Raw genomic sequence first — 14,646 nt, 5'->3', positions numbered from 1 at the left:
TATAAAATATCATTGAAATATCTTTGTCAAACTTTCTAATTATATTGGTTAGCAAGATTATCTTTATATTACAGTTTAACATTCACATTTTTTTGTTGTTCGCACCATAATATTTAATTCTGTTTTCTGGAACCTGTTGTACACAAACTTGAACAATTACACTGCTTCACGTTTAAAGAAAAATATTTGGTTATTATATTTATTGGTTCTTCCTAACCACAAAATAGCTGGAAGAAATCTAAAATGCAAGCCAAACCAAAGCTTGGGTCTTAGAAGGTTAAACGGGCATTACAGGTAAATATACACACAAAAAGACCATTCATTGATCAGACCATTTTCAGCAGGCTAGAGACAGGAAGGATTCGTGTGTCAGGACTGAGGGTTTACTCACCTGTTGTACCAGTTGAAGAGAAGCCAGTTGACCCCCTCCAGCTGGTAATCCCTGAGACAGTTTCCATTACAATACTGACGCGATTGCTCCCGCTTCTTCCAGTGACTCGCCGGAGGACGTTCCTGCAACATAGCCCAAATAGATTTAATGTAAACAAGAAGAATTGTTTATCCAATTCCACAAAAAAGTAACCACTAAAACTGATCTAAATAAATGAGACAGACACTAGCCAGAGACAGAGAGAGCGGGAAAGACGGTCTTACTTTTCTATCCGTGTGTGGTTTTGCTGCCTGCAGCTGCTTAAACTCCTCGATCTTACTCTGGTCCACATCTTCATTCAGCTCCCATGTGCTGTCTTCATACGGCAGCGAGCACCACTTCACCAGATAATACACCACCGGCTAAACACACAGGAATGCTTTCAGATTTACACAAATACACTAACCTTGCAAACAAAGAGACAGCATGCCTCCAGGAACTACAGAGAGAGAGCGTAAATACTCTTCCACACACATACAGTACACTTCACTCAATAAGCAATCGCTACCTCTCCGCTATCCTTGTCCTGACAGTACGAGACCTCCAGAACTCGGTCGACTTCTACATAGTCCGGATTAAACGGTTCCTCCTCAATCTTTAACACAAACACACATTTTTGTTTTTTATTTTATTCCTTTAGCAATTACAGATGAATCCCAACAATTACAGATTACTGAGAAGTCTCAATGGAATCACAATGTTTGAATGACTAAATGATATGCCGTTTAACCTGCAAACAATCACAACAAGTCAACACACAGTGCGCATTTGTTATAGTTACAAACAAACAAAGACGCCCTTACATCAGCAAAGAAGTGTGCCTTTTGTGCCTGTTTGATCTTGAAGCGCTTGATTTTCTGCTGGATCCTCTTGTCTTTCTCTAAATGTTGCTCCGTCGCCCACTCACAATGAAGATATGAGCTAGAACACACATGCATTTACATAATTACTGAATGCTCCTTACACACAGGCGTACATTTAATTATGCATGCTCATCAACTCATGCCCACTCTCTGACTAAACTGCTCTGAGCTTCTCTGGATTATTAGCAGTGTGAAAACATCGTATTTCACAGCTTTAAAAGCTGACAGAGCAAACGAAGAAAAAAACAGCAACGCATAACCCACTTACTAGTTTTTGTACTTGACATAGTACTCCTCACATTCCACAATCACTCCAGGAGAAACCTGTCGAATGAAGAATCAAAACAATAAATGTGTTCATGTATAATTCATTTATTCATAAAAAAATGCACATCTACTGTACAGTACGTGCTTTATTCTCAGATGAAATGCACTGCAAGCTGCTTTGTTTGGATGAATAGTATGTACTCAGCAAAAGTTGTAGGCACAATCTAAATCTATATCGATATTACCTAACGACATACTAATGTAAATAAACATCTTTGTTTTGGTGAAGCATCTAATTCGCCTAATTGTTGCGTTTTCATTACAGATTTGCACAAATTATATGCGATATGTCGATAAAAACTTTTGTGAAATAATGTTGTTTTTACTAATCGATGACATGTGACTAAAACATAGTTTACCCTCACAACAAGTCACTCTAAACATCACGTTGACGAACATCCACCGCACACATTTTTAAAGAGCACCTATTTCATTGCTAAAAAACGTTATTTTGTGTATTTGGTATAATACAATGTGTTTACGTGGTTTATCGTTAAAAAACACATTATTTTTCACATGCCGTGCATTTTTGTAGGTCCAGATTTAACTCTCTATCTGAAACACACGGATTTGAAAAGCTCTGTGTCCCTGATTGGCCAGCCAATCTGTACATTGTGATTGGCCTGAATACCTCTGTTGTCAGTAGGAAATGTGACGCTTCTTACCATGTTTGAAAGATCCGAATGCTAACAGGAGTTATGGGAGGAATTATGATAATATCGGTCTTGTCTACATCACCAATCCCAGGAAGTAAACTGTTGCCTACAATTCGTGTGTTTGTTGTAGTTCAAAAAAAGAGATTTATGTTGGAGACAATAACTCGCGTCACTGTTTACTTTGGGGTATGTACCTGTTGCATATCATTAAAAAGTACTAATACACACTTACACACTTAAAGAAATGCAAAATTGTGAATCAGATAATTGGGGCTCTTTAATCGAATTAGGCGAAAGAGTGTTATCCAAACATTAATGCCAAGGAAAGCCCCTTTTTCTAGGTTTTAGTACATTCCACGGCACTTTCAAATAATAATTATGCGACTTACAAAATCAGGTGACCTGAAAATGTGAATAAACTTTTCCATTGCCGTTTTGCGAAATCATGGTTCCCACACCTTAGTTAATTTCAAATTCAAGAACCTTTCAAGGACTTTCCAGGTCCAATACCCTCAAATTCAAAGACTAAATGTGGGGACACATTTCAAGTGAAAGCAAGGTTACATCGTGTTACCTTTTAAGATTCATTGTTACAGTTCCCTTTTGAGGGAACTCTCGCTACGTCACTGCGGTGACACTTTGGGGACGCCTCCAGGGGTTTGTGTGTCTGAATGTGTATAGCAAATTCAACCAGTTGTGAAGGCTTAACGACAAAGACAGGGTGACGTAGGAGCCAGGAAGTATATCGCTATCTGAAATAATGCCAAAGACGGCGTTACAGAGACGCAGGATGTATGGCAAGGGAGACGCAGCATCTCGTTCCCTTCTCAGGGAACAACAGTTACAGTAACCAGAGACGTTTTCATGTGTCAAACACAACTATGCAAAAAAGCATTTTGGTATGAATCAACATTTGCATACAGATATAAGCATTTAAAGCGCTCAGATTAGCATGTGTGCTTAAAAAGTCTAAAATGTTTATAATATTATCCTACACTACACAGGGAATAATATGGATTTTTTCCAGAAAACTTGCATAAAATAGATTCAAGCACTTTCAATTACATGTATCTATGTATTTATTTTCAAAAACTTCCCAGGGCCTTGAATTTTTTTCCCAGATTCACAAACTTTCAAGGATTTCAACGACCTGTGGGAACCCTGTAAATGCACATTTTTCTGAATTGCCTGAAAAACCACCTCATGCGAGAGTAAACACTTTTTTGCAATATATGGGAGTATTGATGTGTTTCCTTTGGCCATACTTAATAATTTGCAATGTGAAGGATAACAGAAACTCAGGTGGAGTTGTAGAAGGCTGTTACCTCTTTTTTTACCAAGCGAGATGCCATGATTTTATCAACCACAGCTGCATCTTCCTCACTTGGGTTCTCCTGTAAACCAATACAAACAACAGAACCTTTATTAATGCCGCAGTACATACTTAAACATGATGCTCTGTAATGTTTATATGTAATATACACAATGCATGATGTTGTTTTTGCTTGCAACATGAAACATAATTAAACAACACTGCAATTACAGTGATTTTAATGTGCTTTTGCTTGATCATTATGTTACTTAAACTGTCTAAATCGACTAGTTTCACAATTTTTCCTTGTCTTTGCAGGATGCATAATAATAGCATCTCTGCTTTGAACTTCAGTAGCAAAAGTGATACCACATCATTTCCGTCAATCACATCACATTGTCGGTCCAAATGAATCAATTCTTAATTGTGATTCACTGAGTGGTTACACAATTACACACAGTCAAAATAAAAAAGATGGGTTGCTCTATTGTTAAAGCTCAGATAATAAGAGATAAGCATCATGCAACATAACAATCTCTATGCTGCCACATGCATTCAGACTACACATCCTCACCACAAAGAGTTGCACTTTAGGCTCTTTGTGAGCATTGGAGCTCTTCTTGGCTTTGACGATGACCTTCATTTCTTCTTCAGACAGTCGAGCCTCCCCGTCTTCCTCATACTTCTTCCTCTTGACCTTCCTGTTAGAACGTCGCTTCTGTAAGCATACGCACACACAAGTGAGTCTGGTTTCATTTGACATTTTCTCGTTAGTGTTGGTATGAGTAAAAGAGCAAGACTTTTGAGCGGTACGGCATTCTCACAATCCTACAGACCAAAAACACTATTTGAGAAACCAATATAGAGAAACATCTGTGCCACGGTATTTGTGAATGAGTTCCTGTGTATTTGATTACATATGGGTGTACTGTACTTGGTATATGAGTTCATAAAGTAAGTAAAGAGGAGAGAAGAACTATTGCGCATGCACAAGTTTATTTTTTACTCAGCAAATCAAAGACGCCCTGATGGGATCGGGGCCCTTCAGAAAATTAGTACAGAGCAGAGCATGTGTGCCTGTCCTTCCAAATATAACATGACCTAAATGTCTATGAGTCAAAGTAAATGGGACCCTGGTGTTTCCCAGAATGTAACAGGGGCACATAGCTGCAGCTTTATCTCAGGCTACCCGAATCATCAAAAGCACACTGCTTTAATTAACACAAGGGTTTTAAAGGGGATCGTCACATCTGCAAGGGATGAGGAGAGTACCATGGTGGGGGAGAACGAGAGGTGAGTCATTACAGAAGAAAGAAATTCATTCAGCATGCAGTCAGTTCAGTCTCTCTACTTACATACAGTATGCATGCAGGGTTTAACAATGTATGTTTATGCTTTACGAAACCTTTCATGCACTTACTAATTATTTTCTTAGATGCTGAACATAATGGAAATAGGGCTGTCATGATTATGAAATTTTGCTGACGGTTAATTATCTGCTAATTTGTGACGATTATAATTGCCTTTTTTAGGGCTTGACGATTATGACGATTAATTGTCTATTTTTGGCATTTAATTCTCATACTTTTTTTCTTTGTTTATAAACAGGGGTTGCAGCTCCCCCTTGTGTTTTTACAGAGATGTGCAATCATCGCGGTGATCTGAAATCATCACGATGAAGTCAAATAATCGCGATGAGATGATTATTTAATAATTGTGTCAGCCCTAAATGGAAATGCCACGAAGAAAATCACTGTATACAAAAGTAAAAAAGCTTACTGAATCATTGTCTTTAGAGGATCGTCGAGGTGGTCTGTCATCATCAGACAGCTCTTCTGAGGATTCTGCCTTCTTTCGTTTCTTCTTCCCAAATTTTATTACGATTTTCCTGTAAAAGGGACAACACAAAGATACAACGGTCACATTAATCATGTCATCTTGCTACAAACCTGTATGACCTTCTCGGAGTCATACAAATTTTGAACAAACAAACACAGACAGAGACAACCAAACATTTCTTTTTTGGGAGCACAGATTCTTTAAGAGCTTACAGAGGATTTAAAGTCTCTGCACCCAACAACCACAATGATCTCAAGGACCATTAGCTAAAAATACAAGTTATCCTGATGGAAAATAAAGTGATTTATATCTTGTAGCAAACGGGCACATGAACTTCTAATTAAACGATTTGGCATGGCCTCTTAATTCAAGACAAATTTATCACTATAGCATATAATAACATTCTGGAAAATGTTGTGCTTTGAAATCTGCAGCAACAGTTTGAAAAATTCCCATTTCTGTTCCAGCATGTCGAAGCCCCCATGCAAGATTCATAACAAAATACTCTATTGTTTCTTGAGCTGAAGAACCTAACTAACCTTCAAAAAACCCCACATATACTGTAGGTTTGTGTGACCTCATCCTTTCAGTTGTACAGTAAAGTGAAAGTGATGTAATGTCCTCCATCCTCTAATTACTCAGTTTAGGTGTCTGCTTCCAAAACGAGTAGGTCATATTGATTTCCTCATTATGGTTATATAATGAAGTTTCTAATTGAGCTCTATCCTACATATCTAATCAGTACTCACAAATCCAAGCAGTTTTTCACCAACGGCATCCAATAATATTAATTCCTTTGAAATGTTAGCATTAAGCACTGCGGTTTCAAACACTTTCTAAGAAGCATGAAAAGCCATTATGTAACATAAAAACTGGCAGAATAAACAGCTCAGTCTCTCGTCAGTCAGCTTTATCTGATATTATTACATGGCACTCTGGAATGCTTGTTTCTATTAGGTCAATGGCGACATTCCAAGGTTTATTATTCCCATATAACAACCGCATGAAACATAGCCTCATTCGGGTAATGCGAGTCATCTTGATAATTTAATACTTACAAAAAATGTAATTTAATTATCCATAATTATTAACATACATGAGATTTTACTTACAAATGATTCATCCAAAATGCGTGTTCATTTTGAACTTTGACCTTTGAACTCTTTGTCTTTAAAGCAGCTGGGAAACATTTTGTCCTCAATGAAGGTTTAAATATCTTACTAAAATATACAGTATCAAAGCAATATTTCATGTTCATATATTTAATTATGTGACAAGAAGCCTTTCAGAGTACATTTAGTTGGTGTGTAATCCCAAATAAATAGCTACAGGGTGATCACCCTGATTCTGCAATAGAGGGTATGCACGTGACGTCACCTTCGGTGAAAGTGACTGCGGTTACGCCCACTGAGTGGCAAAAGACAGAGCGGCAGAATGAGTGTACAGTGTGAAATCAGCGAAAACACGGGGGAAACGCGTCTAAATGGGAAAAAGATGTTGTGCGATAGACTGTACTTACAGATTTAACAAGAATTCTGAGCTATCGTTTTACAGACTGCCAAAAAAACACAGAAAGGAAAAGTAAATAGATCGTTCATGCCAACGTCCATAGACCACAGGTGGGTTGACAAGTTGCTACTACTATCAAGCAGAGGTGGACACTACTTAAGTATTTTACTTTTTACTTAAAAGTATTTTTTCAAGTATTTGTATTTTATCCGTGTTTTTCTTTTGAAAACACATTCCAAAGCATATTATCATAATTTTTACTCTATTAAATTTCATAAATACAAGTTTTTATTTTACATTTAATATTTACATTACATTAAATTACATTTTACTCAAGTAAAAGTATACACAATTTTAATGTAATTAGGTATTAAATAAATTTTACTATGCAATATAAAAGAATACACAGTATGATTCTATGCTTTAGAATGTAATAAAGTAAATTTTTTCCCAACACAAACACCCCAATAAAGCAGAGATGCTTGGAAAATGTAACTAATGTAAGTAAGTATTGTCCAAGTCTGCTATCAAGTCCAACAAAATTCAATTTAAGCTGATAATAGTCAGTTTTACTGGCATTTTCGCAGCAACCGCTATAAAAACCAGCCATTTTGTTTAACGTTTGCCACTCAACAGGGTGTGCTCCGGCGTGGTCACATGGAAAAGTGACGTCAATGCATACCCTCTATAACAACCCGGCTGTCTGTACATTATCCCACATATCATTTAATGAAGCCACACCTTCAGCACATACCATACACCATTTCTTTCAAACAGTGGAATGTAACTAAAAATCTCAAGACGATACAGTAAGTTGTGCACTAAATACTCCGTCACCCTTCTCCAATCTGTGTAAGGCACCCAGTTCTGTATTTTAAGGCCTGCTGAACAGATCAAGGAAATGATTCTCATAAAACGGGACATCTGCTATGTCTACGCAAACACAAACCCTCACTCATACTTTTTAGCTCACTTTGGGTCCTCCTCTTTGGATGATGTTACACTTCACTAGTCTATGGGACAACGTGACTTCCTGGTTGCCTAGCAACCTGATTGGAGTGAAGCTGGCAGCGTGGGTGGAAGCAGTAACGCTGTATCCTGTAAGTGACACATGAGCTGCACTACTCATACACTCCACAGCAGCTGTGAAATGAGACTGAGAGGTGGTCTTTACCGAGCACCTGTGTGTGTGTGTGTGTGTATATATAGACAGAGCTGGATAAAGCCCACCTGTGTGAGACCATGTGAGGGAAAAAAAAGAGGTTTCCTCCAGTAACCTAAAATCAATGCTTTTATATAAAACTAGTAAATTATCAGATGACACAATGTTTACCAAAAATAAATTAAATAAAAATGTTGATAGAGCTAAATTTCATTGCGGTGGCTTAATGCCAGGAATGTATCATCGTATGGAGCTTTGGAATCACAAAACCAGACAGGAACAACTAAAATGTTCTAGAAACTCCTGATGGTTAATGTTTCAGACTGAAGTAAAAGCTGTAAGAGTAACTGTCCATTTCATCAGTAGGCTGTTTGTTCCTGTCATTCGACTCACAAACGTCAGCAAGAGTTAGACTATCATTGTCTGACTATAACAGACTTACATTGAAATTTAAACCATGCACTATGTTACAACTCCAAAAAAAGCTACCACACAACTGTTCAGAACAGCAACGTTATATTTACTTGCAAATGTCAACTGTACTGCTCGTTCGGGACTGAGTGATATTTTATATATCTTGCTCTGTGAACATCTATGTTCAATGGCTCAAGAATGCCAAATCTAAAAACAGATAAAGGTGCGAGACATCTATTCTTAATATAACTGTCCTGTATACACCCTGTCTGCATCTTTAGGGTGTCTTTCATCCATGTCTTTCACAGTAAACCTAAAACCAGTAGCCATGTGCATCTGAAAAAATGTCTTTATCAAAACAGCGTGCCACAGCAGTCTTACAGGCAATTATTACGGTACATTCACACGTGGCGTAAGCGTTAAAGCTTCACTTTTAATGGGTGACGTCATACATTGTGGGTCCGTCTGCGCCGCGTAAGTGCCCATACTTGCGGTAGAAGTTGAACATTTCTCAACTTTTCAAACGGCAATGCGTGCATCAACCAATCAGATTGCCTTATGCAAATAACCCAGGCAGAGCCAGCCAATTACATTTATGGAAGACCGGGGCGTGTGTTGCGGCTCCTGTGATTGGCTATTGGCCACAGTTCAGACAAGCCTTCCGTCAAGCGTTAATGCTTTCATCCCAGGTGAATGTACCGTTACACGGCAATGTGGAATCCTTAATTCTGATCGGCCAGTGTGGACACTCCCGAGTTTTTTATTCCCAGATAACAACCACAAGAAACTAATAAAACAGCCTCATCTGAGTACAGTGAGTCATATTGACAAATACAGTTTAAACATATAATCAAATATGCATAAGACCAAACGCATGTTTATCTTTTTTAAACTTTCTTGAACGCAAAGCTGTTTGTCTCACAGAAGATTGCGTTTCTTACTATGTGCTATTAAAAAATATCAAATTTCATGTCCATTTCCTCATGTGGCAAGTGAATGTTCATCAAAACAAAAAAGCCACTGTGCTTCTTTCTAAAGCAGGGGTGTCAAACTCAAGGCTTGCGGGCCCAATCCGGCCCCCTTCTTTTATGTGGCCAGCGAGAGCTTACACATTATTTTGCTTATGTGACCCGAGAAAGCTTACAAATTATTTTATTGCTATTATAAGTTTTATTTTTTTGCAGGATATTTCCTGCATTGTTTTTTTTTAACAGCTGCCAAAGCAAATTTTTGTCCTTTTTTGATAATTTAATGAGTTTATGTTGATGATTGCAGGAGAGAGAACGAGCAGAGAGCCCCGCACGTGTACACTTTCCAAACTAAGCACAGTATCTGCTCTTTCCTCTCCCTTTCGCTCATGTGCGTATTCATCAAAACAGATACAGAATGGTAAATGGTCGGAAGACTAAATACTATTCAGCGAGGATCTTGTTTACACAAATGTTTTGCGATGTCCAGTTGGGATTAGCACACAACGGGTCTGTTTCTGCAAATGTTTGATTTGATTATTGGTACAGTATCTGAAAAAGCCTCTCATTTTATTACCTTCACAATAAAGAGTAAAAGAGAAATCGAAGAGTGTGCTCGGATACAACATTTGTTTTTGTTACCACATTTATGTTTAAAATAAACTGTAGAATAGTTGCACACTTAAATACACTTTGTCACTATCTCTCCTGGGCTTCTACTTTCAAAGCTAGGTAATAATTAAATTATAAACAAAACCAGTAATAATTGACTGCAGAGGTAATTATGCAATGTAATAAAATAGTTGATACATTCATATAGTCAAATACAACCGGCCCTTTGAGAGCAACCGTAATGCTGATGTGGCCCAGGATAAAATTGAGTTGAACACCCCTGATCTAAAGCAAGTATATATTTTGCTTGAATAGTTCATGTGATTAATACAGCCTGAAATAGTGAAATATCAAGGTCACAGATCTCAACATCAACTCTGAGTAACCGTGATTGCCATCTCTGTCTATCATTATCAACTTGTCAGGCCTTTGAAACTTTGAAGTCGCAGAACCATCACTGAAATCTCTCACAGATTAACAAGGTCACAAGCTCACATACAAACAAAAACAACAAATACTAGTGACTACAGTGTACTCTAGCATTATGCACAATAAGAAATTTATTTTTTTACTATAGCATCCACTGTACGTTTGACTATTCAATGCTTTGTATGGAGTTACAAAAGATGTCAGTGTACGTGCGTCTTTATGATTCTGCACTGCAAGTACACCATTAAGTACACCATTATTTAAAGGTTATATGAATCAGAGACAAAGACACACACACACACACACACACACACACACACACACACACACACACACACACACTCACACACACACACACACATCGAAGAAAAGAGCATGATTTTCCGCCACAGAAGGCTACATTAATATTTCATGGGTTGTAACCTAGGATACATGTCTGCAGACTCTGCACATGCACACACACTTATTCTTTCTCTAGACCTTATAACGAATACACAAACCTAAATCTATGTGGCTTAATATGCACCAGCAGTACAAAACCTCACATGCTAACACGCCCTTAAACACCACAGCACAAGCAATAAAAATATATATTAGACCCACAGCTGTGAAACTGAAATGACAACATGAAACTTTGAGTCCCAAATCAAACCTTAAAGGAATAGTCTACTCATTTTCAACATTAAAACATGTTACCACCCCAACCAAGAACCGTTGACACATCCCTCCATCATCTGCGCGCGCGCACGCAAGCGCCGGAGCGCGCCTCGACAGCATTTAGCTTAGCCCCATTCATTCAATGGTACCAATCAGAGATAAAGTTAGAAGTGACCAAACACATCAACGTTTTTCCTATTTAAGACGAGTAGTTATACGAGCAAGTTTGGTGGTACAAAATAAAACGTAGCGCTTTTCTAAGCGGATTTAAAAGAGGAACTATATTTTATGGCGTAATAGCACTTTTGGGAGTACTTCGACTCGCCTGAAAAGTCCGCTCCCCTTCTCCCTTTCATAATGGGAGAGGGACGGTGTTACTGCGCCAAGTCGAAGTACTCCCAAAAGTGCTATTACGCCATAAAATATAGTTCCTCTTTTAAATCCGCTTAGAAAAGCGCTACGTTTTATTTTGTACCACCAAACTTGCTCGTATAACTACTCGTCTTAAATAGGAAAAACGTTGATGTGTTTGGTCACTTCTAACTTTATCTCTGATTGGTACCATTGAATGAATGGGGCTAAGCTAAATGCTATCGAAGCGTTGCAGCGCGCTCCAGCGTTTACGTGCACGCACACAGATGATAGAGGGATCTATCAACAATTCTTAGTTAAGGTAATAACATATTTTAATATTGAAAATGAGCAGACTAGTCCCTCAATTCCTTCCCATTTCTTCCTCCTCCCTTTCAACTCTCTCCAAAATCAAAGCCTGTTTAGGGTAAGTCGTTTCATTTGGCGGCCATATTGGCAACCCCCACACAGCTATTTTCCAGTCAACTTACTTACTTGTATTGGGGAAACACCAAAATCCTGCCAAAGTTATGCTCTAATAACACATTTCATATCAGCCATTAACATCTGATAACAGTGATATCATAAAGTGAGCTTATTTAAAGTACTGAAGGGTGGTTCATAGTCAGACTAGTTTGGCTAATGTGCTCACGTAGTGTGTTTAAAAAAATATTCTGCTCTTTTAATTGCATGGCGAAACTTTCAACCCTACAGCCGGCTTATTGATTTATCTCGTTCATTTGATTATGAGCGGTCTATCTCATCACCTTTTAATGTCTCTAAAATACATCCTATATCCATTCATCTCTATCAAAGCTGTAAATGTGTGTGACTGACTGCGGTCTCTCTCTCTCTTTCTCTCTCTCTCTCTCTCTCTCTCTCTCTCTCTTTTTTAATGGCAGCTGCTGGCTGTGCCGTACTGTTTGGTGCAAAGCGGGTCAGTAGGTTTCTGGCTTGGCACTCCATTACAGGCTCAGAGACACACCAACTCAAAACAGTAATCTATATGCAAGTCTACAATACATTTAGACTATGTGAGTGCATCATATACTCAGTAAGTCCATAGAAGTGCCTGAAATGGTTATCTTAAATGAATTAAAACAAATTTAAACCAGTTTTAGTGAAGTGGATATGAATGTAAGGTCATACTCCTGGACTTTTTACAATGTCAACTGAAACCCAAAACAATAGATAAAAACATGCTCTGAAATCCACATCTAAAGAGAGATGAATCAAGCATTTTTGACGTCTATGCTTGACACTCGTGAAAATGAAACAAAGCTTGAATAGTGCCCAAGCCATACACAACAAAAGCAGATTACCTGGATTTCCATGGCATAAATGAGCCTTGCCATCTGTGTATTTTGCAACCTTGACTACTCCCTCAAACATTGCACACTAAACGAGATATGTTTAAGGTACATGTGGGCTAACAAACAGCTCACTGTTCAATGGGACTTGCTGTTCATATACTGTATGACCTTGCCATATGCCAATGTATAAAAATCTGTCCTAAATCCACTTACGTAACCCATACTCCCTTATGAATGTGTTCATGACCTCTGTCACCAATATGTAGACGGAGGAGGACCTCATAGGTTGAGGGCGGTACTTGCCATTCTGACAGAGTAATGTAATAATTAACATGTCAAATAACAAGTGATCATCTACATTACAGTGATTCATTTAATAGTGGTGAATTTGAAATTAAATGACAATACTTGATACCTCATAAAGCTCAACACTTAAATGAAATATTTAATATAAACACATTCATTTCACCTTCAAACCAGAGCACAAACAATAGCACACCAAAGTAACGCCAGGTGACAACATCCTGTTCGCTTACAGTGCAAAACAAGCTTGAAAAAGTTGTCAAACCAGACAGGTATCTGCTTTTTCTAGTATTTTACAGGTACAGAGAGACCTCTTTTCATAGCATACAATTAAACATGCAAACATTTATCATTGAACATATAAAGCAAAACAGAATGTCTTAAAATAAAAAGGTGTGAGTGATTTTACCATGGGAAAAGTTCAATCTGTTATACATGTCTGTGAAATCCAGACTACAGTCTCATAATGAAATTATTAGATTAGGAGCATGATTTTTATTTGATTTCACATTGATTTTAATCTTTGACATGACCTTACTCAGTCAATATTAAAGATATCAAGATTATATTATCACATATTTGGTCACGCGCACACACACACACAAGCTTTATTTTAATAGTACAGTGTAGAGAGGACAGGAAATTGGGATGGAGAAAGGATTTGGGATGACCAAGAGGCAAACAGGAGGCAATACTCAAACTCTTTGGGTCACCCAAAGCACTACCGCCCAAAATGTCTCAGCTCAGCCCACTAGGCTATTGGCGCTGACTAATCTTGAATTTTAATCCCCTAAATGGTACCAAGAATTACTGTAAAACACAGACTGAGGACACTAATTACTTTATAACCAAAAAGACATGCAAAAAGACACTAATGTTACACGTTATTAATAAACATTAGAATATGAAATATAGTTCATTATCCCAACTGTAGGCTATTTGTTGTTCCCAAGCAACAATCTGGCACTTACAATATAAGTTAACATAATAAGGCACATGTGGTCACAAGTGTGCAATTATGCGTATTTTGCAAGAGCTTCAAGCGCTGCTTATCCTATCCGATTAATATGTCAACAACTGCTTTCTACTACCATGCAATATTCTGTACTAGAAAGATGATCAAGCCGTGTCCTAAAACAGCAGTGAAATCATCCAGAAAGGCGTTGAGTCTGAATGCACACGTCTTGTTTGTCTTGTCAGAAGAATTTGGGTCAGTCAGACTGTTAATCCATTAAGCACGATGAACAAGTCGAAGAAAAAATTCAAGACACTGCTTTTACAACCTCAGCAGGAATGCTGTACATTTTGATCCTAGGTTCACATTCGTAAAGACGGACCTGGAGAGTGTGCAAGGAAGTCGCATGAGCACTAGATAAGCTACACAGCAGGGTGTTACAGACTTTGCAATGGTCCTCCCATAATGCATTTGACCTAGAAAGATCACATTCTTCCATTCAGCCCTATATTATTGCAGATCACATGATTCCGAGATAAAGCTTTG

General features: G+C 38.0%; 1 protein-coding gene across 6 annotated transcripts in view; it reads right to left on the bottom strand.

Annotated features, from left to right (window-relative positions):
• chd9 (chromodomain helicase DNA binding protein 9) overlaps positions 1–14,646 on the bottom strand; it is a 75,264-nt gene that overhangs the window by 27,576 nt on the left and 33,042 nt on the right. For all 6 annotated transcript variants that reach the window (XM_073859040.1, XM_073859043.1, XM_073859042.1 and 3 more), the window contains 8 exons: positions 5,368–5,476; positions 4,163–4,306; positions 3,602–3,670; positions 1,562–1,617; positions 1,234–1,351; positions 939–1,025; positions 655–792; positions 392–513 (listed from right to left, as the gene is read on the bottom strand). In XM_073859040.1, the coding sequence (XP_073715141.1) occupies positions 392–513; positions 655–792; positions 939–1,025; positions 1,234–1,351; positions 1,562–1,617; positions 3,602–3,670; positions 4,163–4,306; positions 5,368–5,476 (843 nt within the window). The remainder of the gene's footprint in view (positions 1–391; positions 514–654; positions 793–938; positions 1,026–1,233; positions 1,352–1,561; positions 1,618–3,601; positions 3,671–4,162; positions 4,307–5,367; positions 5,477–14,646) is intronic.

The sequence above is a fragment of the Misgurnus anguillicaudatus genome, chromosome 21 (genome assembly GCF_027580225.2).
Source record: "Misgurnus anguillicaudatus chromosome 21, ASM2758022v2, whole genome shotgun sequence".
Taxonomy (NCBI): Eukaryota; Metazoa; Chordata; class Actinopteri; order Cypriniformes; family Cobitidae; genus Misgurnus; species Misgurnus anguillicaudatus.
The sequence above is the reverse complement of the archived record's forward strand: the minus strand, read 5'-3'. Positions and strand labels throughout refer to the sequence as shown.